The 24,846-nt window shown below is 35.0% G+C and overlaps 3 protein-coding genes and 1 long non-coding RNA gene across 6 annotated transcripts; 3 read left to right on the forward strand and 1 right to left on the reverse strand.

The window, feature by feature from the left end:
- Positions 1-3,088: 3,088 nt before the first annotated feature.
- On the forward strand, positions 3,089-12,670 carry LOC121987965 (probable LRR receptor-like serine/threonine-protein kinase At1g05700). Its single transcript, XM_042541666.1, has 10 exons — positions 3,089-3,176; positions 3,361-3,496; positions 3,595-3,666; positions 7,596-7,667; positions 7,784-7,864; positions 10,818-10,966; positions 11,070-11,344; positions 12,223-12,370; positions 12,488-12,549; positions 12,653-12,670. Exons 1-10 carry the CDS (start codon positions 3,089-3,091, stop codon positions 12,668-12,670), a joined length of 1,101 nt encoding a protein of 366 aa, XP_042397600.1.
- On the forward strand, positions 12,566-14,947 carry LOC121983845 (receptor-like protein kinase At3g21340). The gene is made up of 3 exons (XM_042536497.1): positions 12,566-12,881; positions 12,968-13,157; positions 14,394-14,947. Exons 1-3 carry the CDS (start codon positions 12,806-12,808, stop codon positions 14,818-14,820), a joined length of 693 nt encoding a protein of 230 aa, XP_042392431.1. The 5' UTR covers positions 12,566-12,805; the 3' UTR covers positions 14,821-14,947.
- A 471-nt stretch (positions 14,948-15,418) lies between these two features.
- Positions 15,419-21,465, reverse strand: LOC121983846. 3 transcript variants are annotated; one of them, XR_006112723.1, is made up of 5 exons: positions 21,117-21,465; positions 20,746-20,803; positions 19,007-19,070; positions 18,788-18,930; positions 15,419-15,911 (listed from the first exon to the last, which is right to left on the reverse strand). It is a non-coding gene; the product is annotated as an uncharacterized LOC121983846 (long non-coding RNA). The 3 variants fall into 3 exon arrangements; XR_006112724.1 differs by having other exon boundaries at positions 19,000-19,070; XR_006112722.1 differs by having other exon boundaries at positions 18,788-19,070.
- A 160-nt stretch (positions 21,466-21,625) lies between these two features.
- LOC121987966 (NAC transcription factor 32-like) lies at positions 21,626-22,676 on the forward strand. The gene has a single exon (XM_042541667.1). It carries the CDS (start codon positions 21,642-21,644, stop codon positions 22,674-22,676), a length of 1,035 nt encoding a protein of 344 aa, XP_042397601.1. The 5' UTR covers positions 21,626-21,641.
- Positions 22,677-24,846: the final 2,170 nt, after the last annotated feature.

Raw genomic sequence — 24,846 nt, forward strand, 5'->3', positions numbered from 1 at the left:
CATAACCCAACATTCAGCTCCATATAACATAGCAGGTCTAATTGCAATTTTATAGAACTTTCCTTTAAGTTTTAGAGATATTTTACGATCACATAAAACACCCGACGCTCTCCTCCATTTCAACCATCCTGCTTATATTCTATGTAAGACATCTCTCTCAATCCCTCCATCATTTTACAAAAATAATCATAAATATTTAAAACTCTTAGTTCTAGGCAACTCGTCATCTCTTATCATAACAATTGTCTCATTACGTCTAATATTGCTAAATTTAAATTTCATATATTTTTTCTTTATTCTACCAAGCCTAAAATCTTTCCCTTTTAGTGTTTCTGGTCAAGATTCTATCTTAGCATTTACTCCTATACGTATTTCATCTACCAAAACAATATCATCTGCAAACAACATGCATCATAGTATATAGTCTTGAATGTGTGCAGTGAGTTCGTCTATAATCAATATAAAAAAAATAGTGACTTAGAGCCGATCCTTATATAATCCTATCTTTACTGGAAATGCTTCAATTACTCTGCCTGAAGTTTTTACTATGGTCATTACATCTTCATATATATCCTTAATTGGTTCAATATATATTACACTAACACTTCTCTTTTCTAGAATTCTTCATATAATTTCTCTTGGGACTCTATCATAAGGTTTTTCTAAGTCAATGAATACCACGTGGAGATTTTGTTTTTGCTCTCAATTTTTGTCTAAATATGTATAGCTTCTATTGTTTACCTTCTAGGCATAAACCCAAATTGATTTTCAGTCACCATTGTTTACTTAATTTTTTTCCTATTACTCTTTCCCAAAGTTTCATGGTATGGCTCATTACTTTAATACCCCTATAGTTTACGTAATTTTGTATGTCTTCCTTGTTCTTATATAAGGGAACTAGAGTGTTTACCCTCTATTGATCAGATATTTTTTTTTATTTTCAATATCATGTTAAATAATTTTGTAAGTCATTCAATATCTTGTTTCCCTAGGCACTTCCATACCTCTATTAGAATATCATCTAGTTCAATGGTTTTTCCATTGTGCATCCTATTTAAAACGCGTTTTACTTCTGAAGTTTGAATTCTACAATAAAAATTTAAATTTCTATACTCATTTAACCTATTTAAATTACCTAAGTTAAGTTGATAAACTAAGCCTTCATTAAAAACTTGATAAAAATACCTCTTCCACCGCTCTTTTATTTCTCCATCATTTACTAGTATCCTATGGCATTTATCTTTAATATATTTTATTTGGATAAGATCTCTTATCTTCCTTTCTCTCATTTTAGCTATTATATAAATTCTCTTTCCCCTTCTTTGGTATCTAATTTTGATATAATCGTTTAAAAGGTTTATTCTTTGCTTCATTCACTACTTTTTTGGCCTCTTTCTTGGCTATTGTATATTTCTTAAGTTTTTCTCGTTCTTACAAATATATAAAATTCCTTATAAGCTTTTTATTTTTCCTTTACTTTCTCATTCCACCACCAACATTCCTTATTTAGTGGTGCATGTTCCTTTGACTCACCAAGTACACTCTTAGATTTTTAACTTTGATATCATCTTATCCCATATTGTATTAGAGTTACCATATATTTCACCTAATACTTGTACTCCTACCTTCTCCTTAAATATATTTTGCTTCCCATCCTTTAACTTCCACTACTTAATTTTAGGAGTCATATGTATTTTCTTTCTATTGATACTATGCTTGAGGCGTATATCCAATACTACTAACCTATGTTGAGTAGTTAAGCTTTCTCCAGTGATGACTTTGCAATCTTTATAAATCTTTCTATCACTCTTCCTAACCATAAGAGAGTCAATTTGCGATTTATTATTCTCACTTTTGAACGTGACCAAGTATTCTTCTCTTTTCTTAAAAAACGCATTAGCTAATATAAGGTCATATACTATCGTAAAATCCAATATAGTGTTTCTTCTTCATTTCTAGTTCCAAACCCATAACCCCCATGTACCCTCTCATATTCCTTATTTTTTACTCCGAAATATCCATTTAGATCACCTCTTATTAAAATCATTTCATTTGGCGGAATGTTTTGTAATATTTCATCTAGGTCGTCCCAAAATCTTGATTTGGTAGTTTCATCTAATCCTACTTGCGTGCATATATGCTAATTATGTTCATAGTTTCTTTCGCCACTATTATTTAAGAGTTATAATTCTATCCCATTTTCTAACTACTCCTACAACTTCATCATTTAACGAACTATCGACAACAATATCCACTCCATTTCTTATTTTACTCTTTCAACATAACTTAAACTCGAGTTCTTTATCATCTTTGCCTTCTCGCCTATTCATTTTGTCTCTTGTACATACAAAATACTAATTCTTCTCCTAATCATTGCATTTACTACCTTCATTGATTTACAAGGTTTCTATATTTCATGTTCCAAATCTTAGACTATTAGTTTTTCTATAATATTTATTCTTATCTAACTTATTGTGTGAAGGGGAGCCTTGGCGCAACGGTAAAGTTGTTGCTTTGGGACCAAAATGTCACGGGTTCGAATCCTGAAAATAGTCTCTTGCAAAAAAAAGTAAGGTAAGGCTTCGTACAATGGATCCTTCCCCGGGACCCCATATGGCGGGATCTTCATGCACCGGGTTGCCTTTTTTTTTATTTAACTTATGGTGTGAGAACTCTTGCTTGTTTAACACTACACTTGAGTTCTCATAGAGATGTAGCAGTCTTTGCCGATATGTTACAGTCAGACCCTGCAATGTGAACTCTTGCATATTTAGCACTACACCTGGGTTAGCTTTTAAAGGCAGAATGAAAACTAAAATTTTTAGTTTTTCATATTTCAACATAATTCATCAGCTGTAATAATTTTTGCAGATGCTCTACAAAACTTTTACTAAATCATTGCTCTCTTTTTTTATGTTGTTTCATTTTGTAAGTAGGTGTTACTTACTACGTGATCATTTCTTTTATGTATGACCCATCTGGTTCCTTGGTAACTTCATTCATTTCTCTAACTGCAGATGAGTTTGAAACTAAGAAAATTGTCCACTAGAGCATAATTTTCTGCCAACCCTGTTAATTATTTGCTTGTATGATAGGATATGTTGATGGCATAAAACTGCCTGAAGTCAATAGTCTGCTATTAGATTTACAGCATCTTATGCTCTTTGGTTTTCTGTGTAAGATTTTGCTATTCAGACAAAAACCAACAATTTCTTTTCAGATTTATTTTGTTACTTTCTTAATTAGGTTGTGGTCATGCTTGCTTTGTTTCTCTTTTTCATTTGCATGGTTCTTCTTCACAAACAATAGTTAGTGCAATATGCTAATTGATTTCTTTGTTTATTGGCTATTGATAACTAGTTGATGCCATTAACACCATCAAGGCTCAATACAAAGTGAAGAAGCAATGGACAGGTGATCCCTGTTCACCAGTAGAATATAGATGGGCTGGTTTGGATTGTAGCTATATTTCAGGGCCCCCAAGAATCACAGCTGTGTGAGTTATGCACTGAAGAAAAAATAGATTATTAAAATGATGACTGTTCTAAAATACTCAAATATTTAAATTTACAAGATGAATTTGATTGTTTGCAGAAATCTGTCTTCTAGTGATCTGACTGGTGAAATATCCCCTTCCTTCAGTGAACTTTCAGCAATCAATTATCTGTGAGTGTTGATGCTTTATGATAAGTACCTTTAGTATATATTTATATACTTGCAACTTGACTATGAAAGTAATCCTTGAAGTCCTTTCCTTTCTGTGTTTGTTATTGAAGGATACTTATATAATTCTCTTGGTTCTGAGTACTAAGTACTTAAAATGCATATCTTGTGCAGACACTGGAAACCCCAAACTTACAGATAATTCTATCTACCGATAATGTTTTATCCTATTATCCTATTATTCTTTTTTTCACAATTGGAGCTAACATAGAAAACACTGTGGTTACAGTAGGATCGGTTGGTGTCTTCTGCATGCAACTTTGAGTTTTCTGGAATACTTGTAAATTTTGTATTTTGGTCTACTAAAATTTTTATATTTTTTACAATAAAAGTTCATTTTTGTAACTAGTACTCCACAATTACTTTCTCAAAGTACAAGCTCCTATTTATTGTTATCTTCTCTTATGAAATTTTCCACTAATGTTTTATGTCCATCTTACATAAATTATCTTACAGAATAATGAGAATATCATATCATCATTCTTTAATGTTCATAATTGTACGCATACAATCATTTCATCAATGGTATATAGTATGCATTTCCATTTGGTCATTCTAGATTGCCATTCTTGACCATATTGCTTATCATCAACCCTTTTTGTTCGTGATCTATAATTAGACCACCACTTGCGTGAGAGCTACATGTGTCTATGCAGTCTACTTCGATTTGATTAATTATATGTAGAGTACTGATATGATATTTGATGGGGGAACAAAAAAATAATTTTAGTATTTTTATTATTTTGCTGAGTTAGATTTTTGAGGGTATTTTAGTCTTTTGCATAGTTAGGATTTGAGTCTATATAAACCCATGTTTAATTGTTTTTAGGAGTTTTTGATTGATAGTAATTTGGCCACACCATTCTTCTTTTCCAAAGCTCCGTGTAGTTTTTGGATGCCTATTTTTGATATTCATGCATGAATCCATAGGTTTAGAAAATCACTACCTGTATTTGTACACGAATCAACGGTTTCAGCAGTCGCTTCCAGTATTTATGCACGAATCAACGAAACCAATAGTTATTCACTGCGTCAGTTTGGTATCAAAGTTGAGTTGATCTCGTGGAAGCATGTTGTCGAGGATGGAAGCAATATTGAAAAGATTGGATAGAGGAAATTGGATCCAATGCAAAAACAATCACCGAACAAACTCAGAAGTGAAGGACGCTTATGAGGTCAAGTGCAAGTGTGACAAGAAAAAGGAGATCAAAGAACCACTAGAATCCAGGTTTCGAATGTTGAACAACAATTCAGGCCGTGGATCTAAAGGTGGTAGTGACCATGGGAGTCGTAGTACTTCTTTCCATTCTAGTTTCATTGATTACGGGGCTGGTAAAGGTAAACCAATAAACGAAAAAGAAAATGGTAGTAGTGTTGCTCCTTTTGTCAGTTATGGAATCTTCAACACTACCCGGCATTCCTACCAAAAAGACCAACAGTTCAAAGCATGTCTGCTTCCATGGGAAATACGATGCATGCAACAAACTTTGTCGATATAACTCCCACACCCGTGCAATCTTCATCATGCTTCCAAAACAATTGGTCGGGGAAGCCAGGACATGTTTCCATGGTTGATATTGTCAAGATGGGCAGACCTCAAGGGAAACATCCAAGCATGCCTGTTATTGCAAGTGAAAAGTTGTACTTATCACAAAATGCAGCAATGTTAAATGGACCACCTCAAAATGCAAAACAAATCCCAGTTTCAATTGTGCCATCAGAAACGAAAGGGAGATTAGACTCTTTTCAGGAATCCACCCATCTTGAAGATATTAATCATGGCCTTGGAGCTGCTGGAGATCAGCATATTTATAATGATGGATGGTCCATACATGATGAGCAACCTACAGATACTGTGTCAATTTCTACAGAGATAACTGGCACTTCAACAGCTTATGCTAACCCATCATTAGGAGCCCTTTGTGTGGCCAATACTGGTTCTGACTTGCATATAGACTCTTGTTTGCAAAACTTCCAAGACCCGGATGAAAGACCTAATGATAAACCTCAACTAATAACATTCAACTCTGTAGCAGAGAGGAAGGTGGATGCCGAAACTTCCATAGATGGTTCACATTCAAGGGAATAGATGCTTACCAATCTGAAGATCTTGAATATGATCATGAAGCTGAGGATGGAGCAGGAATTTCTCCAACTGCTGCAACCTTGATACAATTGAGTATACATGAGGAGGCCAACACAAAAACTACCGAGGCTAGCCCTGCAGTAATTATCCGTGACCATCTGAGGGTTACTAATGCAGATTGATCATTGATCCCATCTGAGCTTTGGTGGTTTTGGTTCTGGTGCATTTTCTGGATCTTTTCCATCAAACCCACTAGCTAGAACTTGGAAGTGACCCCAGCTATAGACGATGCTTCTAAAATCGATGAGCCAAATGCAGGAAATCTTGAGTACTATGACAATGGGCCGCATGAGTCAACTCTCACTAAGAATGTAGCCTCTCTATATCTAAAACTGCTTCAGAGAATCTTTATATGACTTCAATTTCAGAATCGGAAGTGGTGAGGAATCATCCACTGGATGTTACACACGGGCTTCAGAATGAATTTTCATCTGTTTCCGGTTATGGGTTGCCAACCTCTTCACAGCCAAATGCTGCAACTTACACCTATCTACAAGGAAATTCACAAATGCAAAATATTCCACGCTTGTCAAATTTAGTGCAACAAATGCTCTCTCCAAACAGCTTTTTCAATCAATCTTCAGTTGTATACAATGCTGGCATAGAGTAACTCACAACCACAATACAAAGGCAGCTTTTCTGTCACCAGCTTACCTCAGGCTTCTTCCTTACCCTCTGCCTATGGAGGATTGAGAAGCTCCTCCAGCATTCCCGGAGGCTTCAACCTTAACCATACGACTATGGCTTCTTGTACATCAATCAGATTCATTGAAGCTCTTAATCAGCAGTACAAAGAAATGAGCTATTACCTGACGCTTCAACAGAATGAGAGCCCACTTACCAAGTGGATTCATGGCACTGGTTCAAGAACAATGTCACCTCTTTCGTCAAGCACATTCTACAACCTATCAGGGTCAGAACCGGCATAGTGGGTTTCATCAGGCTCAACCACCATCACATCTTAGTGGTTTGGGCTATTCAAACTTGTACCTCTCCCAAGAAGGTCCTCCGAGGGAACTTCAGCAGAATCCGACAGTGATAAGTCTTGAGCATGATGTTGGCGAGTATAACAAGCTTAAGCTTAAAGATTGAAAAATTGGGCCGTGTAAGATATTGCAGAAGATCAACGATAATCTATATCAGTTGCGTTTTCCTAGACACTTGTGTATCAGTTGCGTTTTCCTAGTCACTTGAAGACTTGTGATGTTTTTAATGTGAAGCATTTGATTCCTTTCTATGGTGATTTTTCTGTTGATCATATGATGAACAATTCGAGGGTGAATTTTCTCCACCCGAGAGAGAATGATGCGGGAATAGAAAAATAATTTTAGTATTTTTATTATTTTGCTGAGTTAGATTTTTTAGGGTATTTTAGTCTTTTGCATAATTAGGGTTTGAATCTATTTAAACACATGTTTAATTTTTTTTGGGGAGTTTTTAATTAATAGTAATTCGGTCATGCCGTTCTTCTTTTCCCAAAGCTCCGTGTAGTTTTTGGATGCCTATTTCCTGGTATTCGTGCACAAATCAACAGATTTAGAAAATCATTACCGGTATTCATGCGTGAATCAACAGTTTCGCTAGTCGCTTATGATATTTGTACGCGGATCAACGGAACCGATAGTTATCCGCTGCGTCAATATTGTTAGTGATGTGAACTTTTCATGTACCTTGGATTCTTTGTTCAAGGGATGACTTGGAACTCTAATTTAGTTGTTAATTTCAGGGATCTATCTTACAATAACTTGACTGGAATGATACCTGATGCATTAGGAAAATTGTCCCAGCTTAAAATTCTGTAAGTCTTACACCAATGGTTTATTTACTATCTATTTTCAAATAGCAGAATCAATGACACAAGATGTCAATATCTCTTCTTGATATATTAAGTTTCTTTGCTTTTTCTTCCCTTAGATATTTAATGCAAACCAACATTGATAAGACAATACCTCCTTCGCTTAGTGGAAGAGTGAATGATCGGCTGCTACAGATTATGTAAGTGTTTTCTATAATTCCTTCTGTCAAACCTTGACATCAATGTTCTCTTAAGAAATCTTTCTTCCTACTATTAACTGATTTAGTCAATTCTACAAAGCAAATTTTATCTCTCTTAATACAAGGCACCTATTAGGACGCAGAAATTAACTTGTTGACATGAGTTAGATGGCACATGGATAGCTTAACTATGACGATTTCAGCAACATGTGTGCTTGTTGGTATCTCATATTTATATTTTTTCCAGTTCCATAAAGAAATAGTAATGTGCATATATATTCAGAATCAGTATGGTCATGTCTATTCATGAGTAGAATCGTAGTATTGCTGAAAGAGAGTCTCCACCTAGCCATGAAATCTTTTCATTCTCCTTTTCATAGTTTGACAATGAATTGGGATGCTTGGAGCATGAAATTCATGCTACACCCTGATTTCTTTGTTATTGGGAAATTTTAGGTTATTTATATGGTACATAACTGCTGAATCCCAAATCAAGATAAGTCTTTTCTGGATGTCAGAGCATATCTGTTTTACATTTTTTTAGTTGCATTACAAAGGCATATCCACAAGTGCATATGAGTAATAAATACTTAGTTAGGTTCTCACTATCTTGTTGGAATGGCTGTGAAGTTGAATTTATTAGTTCACAACTTTACAATGTTCAAAAATTGGATTGAATTTGTTGGTTTGATCAAGGAATGCTGTCAGATATACAAGTTATAACCCAATTGATCAGTCATGAAAAACATGATTATTGATGGTAGTTGATAAATATATTTATAAACAATCTTTATCAGAGTTGCTGGTTATCTTTACTATCCTCTTGGAGAGAAGCTATAGGGGTCTTGTGTGAGGCATGTCTCTTAGGCTAAAAGGAAAAAAAAATAAGTTTGTAGTGCAATTCATTGCACTTTATGGATTGGGATATTGAGTTATTTAGTAGTAAATTAGTAATATGTATAAAGATTGATGAATGAACTATGAAATACTAGAAAGGATGATAATTTACAGCAGTTAGATGCATCCAATTGCTATAAAATAGAGGTATATAGTTTTTTTAGATGGTATGGAAATATTCAAAGGTGGCAAATAAACTCTATAGTTAGAAGTGGAGGTGTAAAGAGTAGCGAGAGATCAAAGAAAACTTTAGTTGGTGTCATAAAATATGATTTTAGTTGATTTGGATTTTGTTAGTGGTATGCCTTGCATAAAGCTAACTGATAAAATACATATAGTTCACCCTAATAATTGGTATAAACATGACTTGGTGAGGAAGAAGAGGTATATTTGATGTTTTTAATCATTCTGATATAGATAACTTTTCCAATGTGACCAAGCTATTAGGACAGTTTATTATACCATAGAAATAGTATCTTTAATATTGTCATAGCCTTGATATAATTGTAACTTAATAGTATCTTTAATATTGTCATAGCCTTGATAACGAGTATAGATTGATCCAATCCTCTTTCATACCAATACATGTAATGCTTAGGCCCTATGCAATTGGGTGAAAGGGCACAGGGGCGAAGGGTAGGAAGGAAAGAGACAAGGAAAATATTTTAACTATGTTTATTTGTAGGGAAAGAATCGAAAACTACAAACCTTCACTTTGTCCATTCTTCTCAAATCAGGGAAACAAGATGAGAGACGATGGCAAGGCCTGTTTCCAACAGGTCCCAAATTGTTGTCCAAACATCAATTCAGGAATCTCATGGCCAGTTGGATTGCCACCAGTCCAGAGACCACCATTGACAATCAATTGACCAATCAATTTTTGTTTTAAATTTTTTTCATATTTGTTGTCTTCTTTCAGTCAGAGTAAACAAGATCGACGAATCCTGTTTCTTGCTCTCTCTGCCCTCCACTTTCCTATTCCTTCATTTTTTTCACCTCTCCCCCTCCCCCTCCCCCTCCTTCCCTCCAAATAAAAGGCCATAAAGCAAACTATTGCAAGACAACAAATTAAGAGCCCTTGTATCTGGAACCACACTTTTTGTACCCATCTTTTCCTCGAAAAGTATCAACCTTTTTTAATCTAGTTTGCCTCCAAAATTTTCAGTTGTTTAAGGATGCTATGTTGGTGGAACAAATATCAACACATGAGCAATGCTAGTTTTTTGAGTAGAAAAGGAATACTGCTTTTGTATGGGGGATGATTCACAATTTCACAATGCATTTTATGCCTAAACAGATCAAGAACTATGTAATTTCTGATTTGCAAAAGTAGCTGCAAGAATGGGTGTCTTGACTCTTTGTAAGCTTTAAAAGCCTTATGTATAATCCAATCATATTTCTTAATAGGTTATCCATGAATAGGACTTCTGTGCAGCCCCCCCTTCACATTTGTTTGCATATTCATGCAAAATCTCAATGCAACTTTAAAAAACTCTAGATCCTACTTAATGGTTATTTAGGTGCCATGGTGCCACCAAATAGTTATCAAGGAACTACCAAATAGCTATCAAGGTGCCACCAATTTAGAACGCTGAAATTTTGAGCATATCCCCTATGTGCGACTAAATAGTTATCTAAATGTCCCTAAATGATTTTCTAGGATTCTACGTGCCACTAAATAGCCATCATAGTGCCATCAAATAGTTATCAAGGTGCCACTAATTCCAAATGAAAAAAAAAATGAATTTATCTTGGAAGGTCCCACCAATTTAGAATGCAAAACTATTTACATTTTAGTGGCACCTTGATTATCATTTGATGGCACCTAGATAAATATTTGGTAGCACCTAGGGATTTTGAGATGTGTGCACATATCGGCTGTAAGATTCGTGCTTGAAGAAATAGCCTAGCCCTCTTTAAATCAAACAAACGTGAGAAGGGGACCACTTAGTATTCTTGTTTGTTATCTACCATATGATATTAAGTGCTGATAAATGAGTATTCCTTCAATTGGTTTCTGAATCTGATCATTGCTGCTTAAATTGCTTGGTGTCAGATTTGATAATGCTAATGCTCCTCCTCCAAGCCCACCTCCTTCCTCCAATAATAAGACCATTGTCATTGTGATATCAGTAATTGGTGGGTGTTTTGTGCTAATAATGGCTGTGGTATTTGTTTGGTGGTGCATTTGGAAACGGCATCCAGGTAGGTAAATCTGGGTGACATGCTTTAATTTCAATTTTAATTCCTTTCCAAGATCTATAGGCTTTCATATGGTGTAACCATTATCTCTTGGTTTGCAATACAGGTTCAGTCCTTAATCCTGGCAAAAGACATCTTGAGGAAAAAAATAGTCTATATGATACACCTCATCCTCCACAGCCTCATCCTCTGACAGCAAACCCTCATATAATGAGATTTTCATACACACAGTTGATTGACATAACTAACAATTTTGCTAGGAAAATTGGGAAAGGGGGATTTGGAGTTGTGCTTCATGGTTGTTTGGAAAATGGAAAGCAAGTAGCTGTCAAGTTGAATTCTCAATCATCGCCGCAAGGGGAAAAGCAATTTGGTGCTGAGGTAACTAATTAAGCTTTCCAAAACTTTAAATATCAAAGATAAGATGTATTGGAGCATGGATGATCTGATGAAATTTATGCATCTAGTGTACTTGGTAATTAAGATCGCATGCTTCCTTGAGCTTAAAATTGTCCAGGGAGGACCATGTGGGGCTCAACATATAGTTCATATTCTTCAAAAGAAAAAAAGAAGTTATTTAGTGTTCTGTTATAGATGTTGTCGATAAACATGACTGAAAGATTCTTTTGTATTACTAATATTGCAACTTGAACTGCCACCATGGTTTAACTCATTAGAATTATATGAAAACACCTAACACAATCTTTTCTTTTTAAAAAAATTGGTAAGATAAAGAAAAAAAGGAATTAGAACATATTGTTTTCTAAAATAAACCAAAAAGATGATATTTGAATAAAAAGAACAAAGGTTCATATAGTTCATATTCTTCAAAGAAAAAAAGTTCAATAAACATGTGGGGCTATTCATATAGTTCATATTATTCAAAAGTAAAAACGTTCTTTTAGTATTTAGTTATAGATGTTGTCAATAAACATGACTGAAAGATTCTTCTGCATTACTAATATTGCAACTTGAACAAAGTTCATGGTTTGACGCATCAGAATTATATGAAAACACCTAACACAATCTTTTCTTTAAAAAAAATGTGGGAAGATATAGAAAAAAAGGAAAATAATTAGAACATTTTTTTTCTAGAATGAACTCAAAAGATGAGATTTGTAAAAAAAAAAAAAAAACTCTCAAATTAAGAATTATACTTCTATAGCATCTAAAATGTCGGGTCCTTTATCTGTATTCTTATTTAATATCACATCATTGCATAGACCATGTTGGATACTATTTTGTGTGTTGTGTTGCAGGTTCAGAATTTGACAAGAATTCATCATAAAAACCTGGTTGAATTGATTGGATACTGCATTGATGGAGAAGGCCTAGCTCTTGTTTATGAATATATGGCTCAGGGAAGCCTTCATGATAATTTGATAGGTTATGAAATAATTCTTGCAAGTAGATTATGTAGATCAATTTTTTGGTTTCCTTGCTTTTCTTTGTTATATAAAGAAAAAAAAAAAGAGAAACATCTGACATAGTGGTTATTAGCTGTTAACTAAGCTTTGACATTAGGTTGTGCTCTCATATTTAAACTTCCAACATATCTAAAAAATTTGATAAAGGTCTTTCCTCGGGTATCTATAGGATAAGCCTTTAGAAGAGATAGCAAACTGTTTCATAAGTTTTCACATATTTGATTCTCTCATCAAAAATCATTGTTACATTCTTCTTGTTTAGACACTAGAATCTACATAGTCAATAGACGAACTACTATACCTATATTATACTTGATTAGGCTTAGATAGGTACGGTAAAACATAAGATTGATCATATGCTAGTTATTCTCATTGATTCGCCTGAATGGTTGCTTAGGCATTTCTATTACATCAAATGACCATTACAGGTAAAGCTGGTAGAACCTTGTCCTGGAGTGAACGACTAGAAATTGCTATTGGAGCTGCAGAAGGTTTGGCTGAAAGCACTATGCATGTCTCATTGACTTAGCACAATAGCTTTCATCCAACAGCTAACTCTCTGTTCAACATGATCCAGGGCTAGAGTATCTGCATCATAAGTGTCACCCACCAATAATTCATAGAGATATAAAGTCATCTAACATTCTCTTGGGACCAGATCTAGAGGCAAAGATAGCAGACTTTGGATTGTCCAAGGCTTACAGAGGTGATGATGAGACTAATGTGTCTACAAATGTGGTCGGAACACCTGGATATGTTGATCCTGAGTATGTTTTCAAATCTTGTTTAATTTTGTTGAATTGTCAGTGCATGGTAAAACATAAAATCCATTAAGGTTGGTAAACCAAGAGTCAAAAAGAACAAACTATTTTAATACAAAGTATGTTCCTTCCAACAAAGTAAAAATATAAAAATAGATGTCATAATGGTTTACAATATAAATTTAAAAATTGATCCTTTGTTTGATAATTTGAGCTTTAGGATAAGTAGTTAGCTAATCAATTTAACATGGTATCAGAAAAAATGTTGATGGGTCCAAATCTCTAAGAAAAATCTAAATCAAGTATTCCACCCACACATGAAAGGGGAGTGTACAAAAAAGGAATTTAATCAATTCATATGTTAGCTTTGAGTCAATCAAGTCAACTCACACATGAAGCAGAAGTGTTAACAATACTTTTGGGGTAAGTGATTAGTTAACATATCTTACAACATTATGTCCTGAATGATGTCTATTGGTACTGGAGATCTATTCAAGACTGTCTTTCATTATTTTAATTACTATTATACCATTTTTGGCAGTTAGCTATTCAAATTTCAGAATAGTATCCATAACCATTTATTTCACCTTATTTTTCATGTAATTCTTGTGAATAGATTAATTATTTGATCAAAATTATCAGAAAAGATAATTGATTATCTACTTACATCCATAAATTTTTTGCGTCATTACTTTTCTAGAATTATTTTACTAATAATTGTCTTGTAAGGCTTCACAACGTCAACATTCCCATATGCATGATATTGGTAACCCAATTATAGTCACCAGTGTTCTAAGCTTGGTCCTGGCTAGTTTGTGCCAAATTTTGTAGTGAGTTTGAATTCCATAGTTGTGTGTTGCTTGTGAAACAATATCAATGTAATATATAATATTTATTCAGAAGAACAATACTGCACATAGTCATGATTTCCACGTTTGCATACTTCTTTGTCCAATCTAAAATAAGCTTCTAATAATATCTGCTTCACCCAAAGCATACTGATGTCATTCACCACATTGTCTTTGAGTGAACCATCTTTCCAATCTACACTTGCTTGGCTTAGTAAAACCTCTTGCTTATCTTGATTAGTTTTCATTTCCTATCATAGCTTCTCTATAAGATGCAAATTGCTTACTGTACACCTTCCATACTCCATTGAAGTTTATAGAGATGTTTTTTGGCTCATGAATTATGATAGCATGAAAAAGTGCTCATTTGATTTCCTTGCTATCCTCTGTTTAGGTACCATAACACTTTGCAGCTCACTGTCAAGAGCGATGTATTTAGTTTCGGGGTGCTTCTTTTTGAACTTTTAACGGGTCAAATTCCTCTTGTACCCAGCTCAAGAAAGCCTCATATAATGCAACGAGTGACTTCAACGCTTGTCAATGCGCCTATAGATGCCATTATGGATCCAAGATTTGGAGGACAATTCGATGCCAATTCTGCTTGGAAGGTCGAAGAGCTGGCAGAACAGTGCACTCAAGCATCAGGAAGCAGGAGACCAACAATGACTAAGGTTATACTTGAGCTGAAGGATAGCTTGGAACTCGAATTTGGTCGCCTAAATAGTAAGTTCAAACACAGTGAAGATATTAACACAAGCCAGATCAGTTCATTTGAAATTGGAGGAGACACACCAGGACAATCTCGTCCACTTGCAAGATAATTCTTGTCTAGTTTCACATTCAGATGTTGTGTTGTTTTAGTGTGGAAAAGTAAAGTTGTGGAGGATGGAATGATTGCTAGTTTGGTTTGGTTTGTCATCAACATTCTCGATTGAGTTGTTATTTTCCTTTAACATTCCTTGAAGAGTGATTGATCTGTAACAAACTCCATTTTCTTCCACTGTGTCAATCAATGTCAATTGCAATGTGACTGGGCTAGCAAGGTCATTTGGAAACTCAAACCTAACAATCTCGATCGATCACACAAATAAGCTCTTCATGGTGAGCAATAATAATGAAAGAGAACAAAAATTTGAGTCCATATACAACAAGAAGTCTCTTCCAAGAACTTTTGACCATAATATTTGAGATGAGATATTTACTTGCATTCTCGATTTGAAAGGCACTGGAGGATGAAATATTCTTGCACACGAGTGAGCATTAGTTCATTCTCTTTTTGCCAGAGCATTAGAGTTGGAGTCATATTATTAACGAATAATTGATTGTCCCATGGATTCTTCTTATTGGGCTCTACAGTTAGTCTCCCTTCAATTACTTCATCCTCGCAAATCGTTACAACTTCATCAAGATAAAGAACAGTTTGTTTCCAGTGTGTAACCTTTGATCTTGGGCATGTACAAAATAGATTAAATGCCTTGTTAAGCTTGCGAGAAAATTGATGTGAACAGGTACAAGCATGGATTACAAACATTCCGACTTCACATTAGCCCACATTCATAAATATGAAATCATTGTTTACTTCGTCAAGTGTTTGAGCTTCACAGATTGATAGAGGTTAGTTTCAACAGCTCAGCTCAGCTAATTATGTTCATTGGCTCTCTATCTTCTTGCGCTGTCCATAACATTCTACTGAAACAGGTTCAGAAGTTGATAGCTGCATCACCTCAGTTACTTCTTGAAGGGAATACTTACTTAAACAAACCCTCAGTAAAAACTCCAAATAATATCAAACTACCTCAGTGCAATGCTAATTCACAGCCAGTGGAAATAAGGGGACGAGATGATCTTCATAAGGCAAAACATAATTTGGAGCAGCCAATAGAGGATGACATTGATGGAGTCCCAGTGGTCCCTGCATATGAGGATGGATCAAAAATGAGTACACAAGTTGGAGTTTCAAAAGTTGGGCAAAACTCTGTTTTTCCTTCTTCACTGCCAATGGTTCCTGATGACAAGCAAAGTCTTGGTGTTTTCCTCCTTTGGCAAATCAATGGCTAGTTCCAGTTATGTCACCAATTAATTTGTATGGATATTTCAGTAATCAGTGCAATCGAATAGCGCCTTTGTTTAGTGGGTTCAGTGGAGAGTTTCCTGGAATTAATGGGAATGTCTACAAAAGGCATCTTTTGTACCATACTCGGTATTCTATTTCGATCATAAGGGGTTATTCTACTTTGGATTTATCCTCTCTTCTCTCTTGTCCAGTTTTCCCTCTCTTCACCTCTACCCTACTTCCCAGCTCTGGTGGTTCTAGATTACAAAATTACCAAAGATTGTACATCTTCTTTTCAAATTATTGGATGAGGAATATTGATCCTAAACAAACATTTGTATAACAAAGGCGCTCTTATAATGATTTTCTCATTAAAATTCATAATACATGTCATTTATCTCTTGCAATTCATAAGCTTTACCAAATAATATCTGCTTTAATGGTTGGCGTAAGATATTACATTGTGGTAGTTCAATATATATAAAACATATCATATTTAGTCCATATAACAAGTACCCTACCTAACATTGGCCAATCCTCAGTCTATCCTATCTTAGTTTTTATTTCATAAATTACTCAATCTAATAATATTTTATATATTTTGTTTTTCAATTTTTAACCTAACATGGCATGACTTAATATGGTCAAACCATCTAAATTGTCTTTACAAACTAAGTATATATTATCTTACAGATATTATGATTTTTAATCTTTTATAAGATACTGATGATATTATATAATCTCACCACCACCCTAAGCATTCAAAACTATTGAGCTGAGTTGAATAAAAAAATCAATATTGGCACAAAAGATGGTTCTTGGTTCAAAAAACTGTCTTCAAATCTTCAAAAGAATACTATTTTTTGGCCTAATGCATGTTAAGCTACCAAACTAAAAATACATGCATCACTTTTGTGCCCTAGACTTGTTTTTATTTATTATTTGATTATTCAGAGACTTATTGTGAGCTATGTGTTATGTTTTGAATTCAATTATCAATATTTGAGTTAATATATAAATGCATCCCTTGAATCTTGACTATTTGCTGGGCTTTATTATTAGGTGGGTTTTGATTTTCATTGGATGGAGGTTTGATTCAATTTTGGTGATTGAATGAAGTTTTGGCCATGTAAGGATAAGGGTTAATTCTCAAGTCAAATAGAGAGAAGGGTTAGTTCAATTAAGAGATGTGCTTTTATGATTGATGTATAGAGAGTAAGGGCAAGGTTCAATGTGGATCTTGAGATTATCGCATTGTCTTATATATTTAGTTCATAATTTTTGCATTTTAATGTACCTTGAATTTTATGAGACGTTGTGTTATGGTAAGAGCTATAAGCTGTGATTCTTATTAGCTAATAATGGTTACTATTTAGTAAAGAAGTATTATATCGGGTTGTTCCTTTCAAGTATTAATGAATATTCAATTGAGATATTTGAGTATCTATTCTGTGACATAATTATTTGTGGTTCTTCTGTTTAAGAAATGAAAAAAAGAGAATACATTTTATTGTTTCTGTAATTTTACAAACAATCTACTGTTAGACTTATTGTGAATTTTTCATTAAGTGTTTTTTTTAATTTAACTTAATATTCTAGAGCAGGGCAACCTTAACTCATGTTACATGTTGGTTTTTTATTGAAAAGATTCATTATAAATTTTGCAAACAAACAGTTTTGGGGAGATATTTTGTATGTGTTCTTTATATTATCAAGTCATTCAATCCTAAAGTTCAGCCCAAGATCAACTTGTGAGTTTTAATCTGTTAGTTACTTTGTTTACATCTCCAAGTATAAACCTATAAAAATTAGAGAGTCAACTAAATTAAATTTTGAAAGCAAAACATTATAAAAGTATAGCAAGCATCTTGGCTAATAATTTGATTTTTCCTAATACCACAATGAATGTTGTGCGACAGATAAGAGTGCTGATTCTTACAACATTCTAATAAGGTTAGTCCATAATTTTCCAAATCCAGATTACTTAATGCTACTAGGAAATCCAATATCGAACCTAATTTCCCTACATGTCCATAAATATCTCTAAATGACCCATGAGCAGTTGAATAAGATTGGCAAGAGTAGAATGAAACCGGCACAAATACACGATATAAATTCATTTGAGTTTCCCTTGCCATGGTTTAATTGGTCCTCTTTGCTGTTGTTGAGAATATTCCTATCTCAGTCAATTTTGGATACTATCCACAAGCCTATCTCAATTGATGCCAGTAAAACTATGTCGGCAAGGTTGGTTTTGTGGCATTTACCGATGCCTAACAATATAAATAATAGTCAATTGTTGAACTAATAAGTTTCAGTCATGCCAACTGATACCAATTGGCACTTTGAGACAGTGATGTGACATGTGTTTCAATGATCATTATATTTTTCCTTTTACAAGTTGCACATGAATTTTGGTGAATCATTAGTGGACATGAAATGGGATTATTATGCTAGTTGTGCACACAAAGAAGCATACCTGCTTTAACAAATTTTTCAAAAAACAATTACCCCCAAAATAAATTGAAGATTAAGATGAAGATTTGATACTGTCATTATGTTTAGCCTATACAGACTATTGACCTTCAAATTTTTAATCAGATTTAAGAGCAATTATACTGAATAGTAAACATAACCAAGCACCATATAAAGAACTAAGTAGGTACTATCATGGCAATGAAAAAAGAATGCAAATTTGATGTTTGGAAAAAGAAACAGACTGGAATATCACTTACAAGCCATTTATCGTGTGCATAAAGAACTGTGTTTAGCATGTTCTCAAACAACAGGAAATAGCCCATCCATTCAGACATGATAACATCTACATGAGCCACTGGAAGCTCAATGTCTTCAACTTTCCCTTTTAGCACAGTTATAACTATAGATAAAATATGATGAATAAGTAAGATGGAACTTAGGAGTGCAATCATCAAATATAGATAATCACTGGTCACCGTCAGAATATCCATTTGTTCTAACTATTTCTTTTGCCATGTCAGCCATTTGAAAACATTCCCCCTGCACATCAGATTTAACACAATAACACCAATCAAATCAGGGGAATAATAAAAAATAAGAACAACTAATAAGTACATGAACGAATCACTTTCTGTTGTTTTGTATTCCAACAAAACATTGTATTCTAAAGTGCTATGCAAGTAGGAACTAGCTAACTTGGTTCATGGAAGGACACAAAAACAAAAAGGGCACTTAAAACTCCACAGCCAGAAAGCATATACTTGTAATTACTCTGTGTATACACGTTTGATCTAGTCACATGGACCAGAAATTCGCACAAAACAGGAAAGAAAATTATAAGCTAGTAGGGGAAAAAAACCCTTTCAAGATGCTCAGAGAACAGTTCTATATATCTAGAACTAGTTAGGGAGTAACTGTCATTTTCCCATTGCTCGATAGCTCATTTCACAGATATGATATGATTTCCAACTATTTATGCATTTAATTCATTGCAGAGTAGGTAATTCAGAAAATGGCAATGCATATATGTGTTTTGCCCCTGCTTTAGCACAAAACAGAGACAAAATTCCTGTTCCCGCACCCACATCGAGGACAACCTTGTCCTTGAATAGAAATGTATTCTGATAAATAACATTCTGATATGTTTTTGTCCTAACAACAACCTTTAACATTGCCTACCAGACAAAGAAAGTTAAGGGAATCCAATGCATCAAAAAAAAACAAAGATAAATGATTTTAAAAGAGAATAAAAGAAAGCAAAAGTAAATAACAACAGACAATCAAAAGAGATGAAAATCCTACTATCAACAATGATGCCCAGAAATTTAAGCTTATAACAGTGGACTAAGTATGCTTCTATGGCGTAGACCAAGAAGCTCAGGTCAAACAGATGCATCCCTTACAACATTTAGTTTAGACTAATAAATATCCCAAAGAAATAACAGAACTTTTTTTTGTCAACAATAATGCTTAAATTTGCATAAACAATAAAAAAAACCATTCAAGCGCTTCTGAGTAACCTACTTAGCATAGGAGACAAGTTATACAAAATAGAAGCTCACTAAAATATTTGGCAAATCAGGAAAAGACACAGGTAGATCAAAACTTATTGAGGCTCTATCCTATACATTAAATCTTATGTTTCTCAAATGTGCCGCATCCCTTGACTGTTTGTCATGTCTAATAAGGTCTATTATTAGCTTGTAATAACCCTTCTATGCATGATATGATCGTTATGATCTCCAAACCAATCAAATAATATTCAGCAGCCACTAGCAAATCCCTATAACCAGAGGTTGATGTCTATTGTTAGAAAAAAAAAAATGACAGCCCGGTGCATGAAGCTCCGGCTATGCGGGGTCCCGAGGAAGGATCCATTGTATACGGCCTTACTTGCAAAAAGCAAGAGGTTGTTTTTAGGATTTGAACCCATGACCTTTTGGTCACAAAGCAACAACTTTACTATTGCGCCAAGGCTCCCTTCATTGTTAGAAAAAAAAATGAGGAAAAAAAATGCAGAGGATCATAACAAGAGAAAGTAGATAATATTGACCAATATTACTGTCTCTCTTTTATTTTATCTCCAAGTGATTGCTAAACACAAAGGATCAGAAACAAACAAAGAAACTGTATGCCTACTTAAATATAAGTTAAATTTCAAAAAATCAAAAATATAAAGAATTTCACTAAATAGAAACATTACAACATCACATACATGATGGCAACATGTAGTAGCTCATGAATCAGAAATGAATAACTAACTTCATGGATACCTGCAAATAGAAAGACAAAATAGTAGTTAACTTGTCGATGCTTAAATTATCACAGAAATAAAATTAAAAATTTCCAATTAGACAAAAAAAAACTATAAGGTATTTGTTCTAGCTCCCCCAGTAATAATTCAAATGATCTTTTGATACAACGTCGAGGTTATACAGTAGGTTTAGTTATTTTTAAACATATGTGATAGATTCGTAAAAGTTTTAAAGTATATAAAAAAATAGCAATTGACCCATAATAAAAAAAATAAGGGAAAAAAACTCTTTTTTTTTCAGCATTGAGCTAATAGGAGAGAATGAGCGGTACCTAAATGGGGATAGGAACGAAGTAGTAGTCGGCGCTGGTGTTGTCCGCGCCGATCAACGGCGAGTCGTCGAGATTGGATCTCTCGGCCTTCTCCTCCATCTCCTCGCCGTCCACCCCCATTCTGTCTCCCTCGACGCAGGCGGTGCCCAGGGCGAGGCCATGACTCTTCTGGCCGTCAGCTTCAGCTTTGGTGCCGCCGCCTTTTTGCCGTCCCATGGAAGTGAAGAGAGAGAGAGAGAAAGAGAGAGAGAGAGAGACTCCTCGGCGGCAGGGTTCAATTTCGAAAGCAAGTGGGATAGCTTCGCCCCCACCTCCTGGTATTCGACCTGCGCCGCCTTCTCGCAGCGGCCGAACTGATCCTCCGCTGCGATCTCGAGTTTGCTTATAGGGTTTGGTCCTTCGACCGGGTCAACGGATACTTAACCCGGCCCGGCCCGGCCCGGCCCGGGTCCGGACCCGAACCATATTTATTACACTGAAAGCGGCACTCGGACCAGACCACGACACAACGATCGGAAATTCGGAATGGCGACGACGACGGGCGGAACGGCGACGGCGATTCCGATCGGCTACCGTTTCCTCCCCACCGATAAAGAGCTCATTGTCGACTATCTGGCTAATAAAGTAGCTGGAAAGCCGGTGCCGTCCACGGCGGTTGTCGAAGCCGACGTCTACGGCACCGAACCGTGGAATCTTTTGAGGAATGGCGACCAAGAAGGCTACTTTTTCGCCAAGAGAAAGCGCAAGAACGCTGTCGGAACGAGGGTGGATCGAAGGGCTGGAACAGGGACTTGGACCCTGTACAGCAAGAAAGAAGAATCTGTGACCACGCTAGATGCCGAAGGACGGGAGATCGCCGTGGGTTGCAAGAGCAACCTATCTTTCAACGACGGCAAGAGTAAAAATTCAGGTTGGATCATGCACGAATACGAACTTCTCGCCGTCGCCGGCGTCTTCCAGACCCAAGTACTCTGCCATATCAAGAACCGGGCGGGCAAGATGAAGAAGCGATCGGCCGCTGACATTCCGACGACGCGACCGCATGAGTCCGCTCTGTCTCCTGAATGCACTACACAGACGCCGCCCAAGAGATCGTACGAGGCCGCTAACTTTCCGTCGGCTCTGTTTCCTGAATGCACTGCACAGCCGCCGCCCAAGAGATCGCAGCCGGATGAGGCCGCTCTGTTTTCTGAATGCACTGAACAGCCACCGGCGAAGAGGGTGTGTAATTGGCAGCTGCCAATGTTTATTGAACCGTCTCCTTCTTCTTGTGATGAGGACCAGGCGTTCTGCGCCCAGCTTCTTGCCTCGTTGGTTCAGCTCGAGGAAGAAAATGAAGGCAGCAACTTCCTCTCTCCTTGGATGCAGCTGTCTCCTTCTTCGTGTGATGAAAATCTGGCGTTCTGCACCCAGCAGCTTCTTGCCCCGTTGGTTCAGCTTGATGAAGAAAACGAATGGAGTGACTTCCTGTCTCCTTGGGTGCAGCTTGGACAAGGGAGTGATGCTTTTGGCAGCGAAGACCTGGATCAAATTTTGTTGGGCGATGAATTTGATCTCTGATGATGCATCTGATGTGTATTAGTTAAAAAAAATACTCTTTTTTTATTCTTTTTTTATGATTGTGTATTGGGATTCAGAGATTGATGATACATCTGATGTACATTAGTTAAAAAAAAAACTCTTTTTTTATTACTTTTTTATAATTGTGTATTGGGAGCCTTCAACTGATCATATTAAATTTCCTCATTTTACATTTACTGGATGTTCAATCTCCTCAACTTTCCCTTTTAGCACAGTTATAACTATATAGATAAAATATGACAAAAAAAGTAAGATGCATAGGAGTACAATCAGCAAATTTAGATAATCACTGGTCACCATCACCATACAAAATATCCGTACATTTGTTCCAACTATTTCTTTTGCCATGTCAGCCATTTGAGAGCATTCCACCTGCCCATCAGATTTAACATAGGAGCGTGTCCTCCAAATGTTGACCACAACTAATTGGGAATCACTTTTTATTGTTACGTGTTCCAAACAAAACATTGTATTCTAAGTGTTGTGCAAGTAGGAATTAGCTAACCTGGTTCATGGAAGGACATAAGAAGACAAAGGATGACACTTAAAACTCCAGAGTCAGAAAGGATCAGAAATAAATAAAGAAACTATTTGCCTGCATAAATAAAAGCTAAATTTAAAAAAATATCAATAATATTAAGAATTACACTAAAAAGAAACATTACACCACCACATACACAAGATGGCAACCAATAGTAGCTCATGAATCAGAAATTAATAACTTACTTCATGAATACCTGCAAATAGAAAGACAAGATAAAGAGTCAGTTCCCGTAGTTAACTTGTCCATGCTTAAATTATCACAAAAAATAAATTTAAAATTTTCAATTTAGACAAAAAGAAAACACCCAGAAGAGTTAAAAAAAAAAGAGAGGCTAAAATGTAAATATGAATGTACTAATGGAGAAGAGTTTAAAAAAATCATTTTGATTTATAAATAACTCTTTTGATGTAAGTATTTTAAAATACTTATTCAAATGATCTTCTAAGGTTGTGGAGTCCCTCAGAGAATTGCAAGAGTATTTTGAGAATGAGACACACCCTTTGGTAAATTTGGGAAACTGTGATACATGATTTAGTAATTATCAAATTTTAAGTCCATCTTTTCATACAACGTCGAGGTTACAATAAGATTAGTTCATTTTAAATATATATGATAGATTCGTTAAAAGTTATAAAATTCATGTATATACGGGTGACATCTACACTAATGACTTGTAATCATCTGTGATTGACCTTCTCTGTGTTGACCTAGGAATAAATTGACGGGGGCACAATTCTTTTTTCAGCATTTGACCTTAATATTTAAGGCAAGAAGCTAATACATGAATTAAAATTGAGGTAGGAGAGAATGAGTGGTACTGAAGTGGGAGTAGGAATCGAAGCAGTTGGTGTTGTCTGTGTTGATCAACGACGAGTCGTCGAGGTTGGATCTCGGCCCTCTCTTCCATCTTCTCTTCGTCCACCCCCACTCTAGCTCCCTTAACGCAGCCGGTGTTTAGGGTGATATTATGATATTTAAATGTTATAACATTTATATATTATGAACTTTTATTTTTTTAAAAAAATATATATTTTATAAAAATAATAATAATAAAATATAAATATAAATTTTGAATATAAAAAATAAAGGTAAGTAAGTTGAAAGTATATATAAATAATGAATATTAATATTAAAATAAATATGTGACATTTATTAACATGAATGTCGTGATATCTATCTCATATTTTAATGAAATTTGACGCAGATAAAATCTATATAGATTCACTAACGTGGATACTAGTTGCGTGAATTAGGAATGATAAAAAGATTATCTATTTTAAAAAAAAAAACAATTATAGTCTCCATTTAGAACTTAAAAACAAAAATGGTTGTCTCTCTCAACAAAAATTGGTTTTATTTTTATGTGTTTAATGTAAGCTAACAATCCAATAATATATCTGAGTTTGAAATACCATGTCATACTAACTAATTGCATGAAATTTTATGAGCCCAAATTAGGAAAATTAACTACATTAAAGCTTAGAAAAATAGGAAAAGTAAATGATTATTCATAAACTACAGTAGGAATTTCAGTGTATAAACATAGAGACAACATTTAAAATTACAAAACACATTTTGCATTTAAAATTACAAAAAACATAATTC

This window comes from Zingiber officinale, chromosome 5B (assembly GCF_018446385.1).
Source record: "Zingiber officinale cultivar Zhangliang chromosome 5B, Zo_v1.1, whole genome shotgun sequence".
In the NCBI taxonomy this organism is placed as follows: Eukaryota; Viridiplantae; Streptophyta; class Magnoliopsida; order Zingiberales; family Zingiberaceae; genus Zingiber; species Zingiber officinale.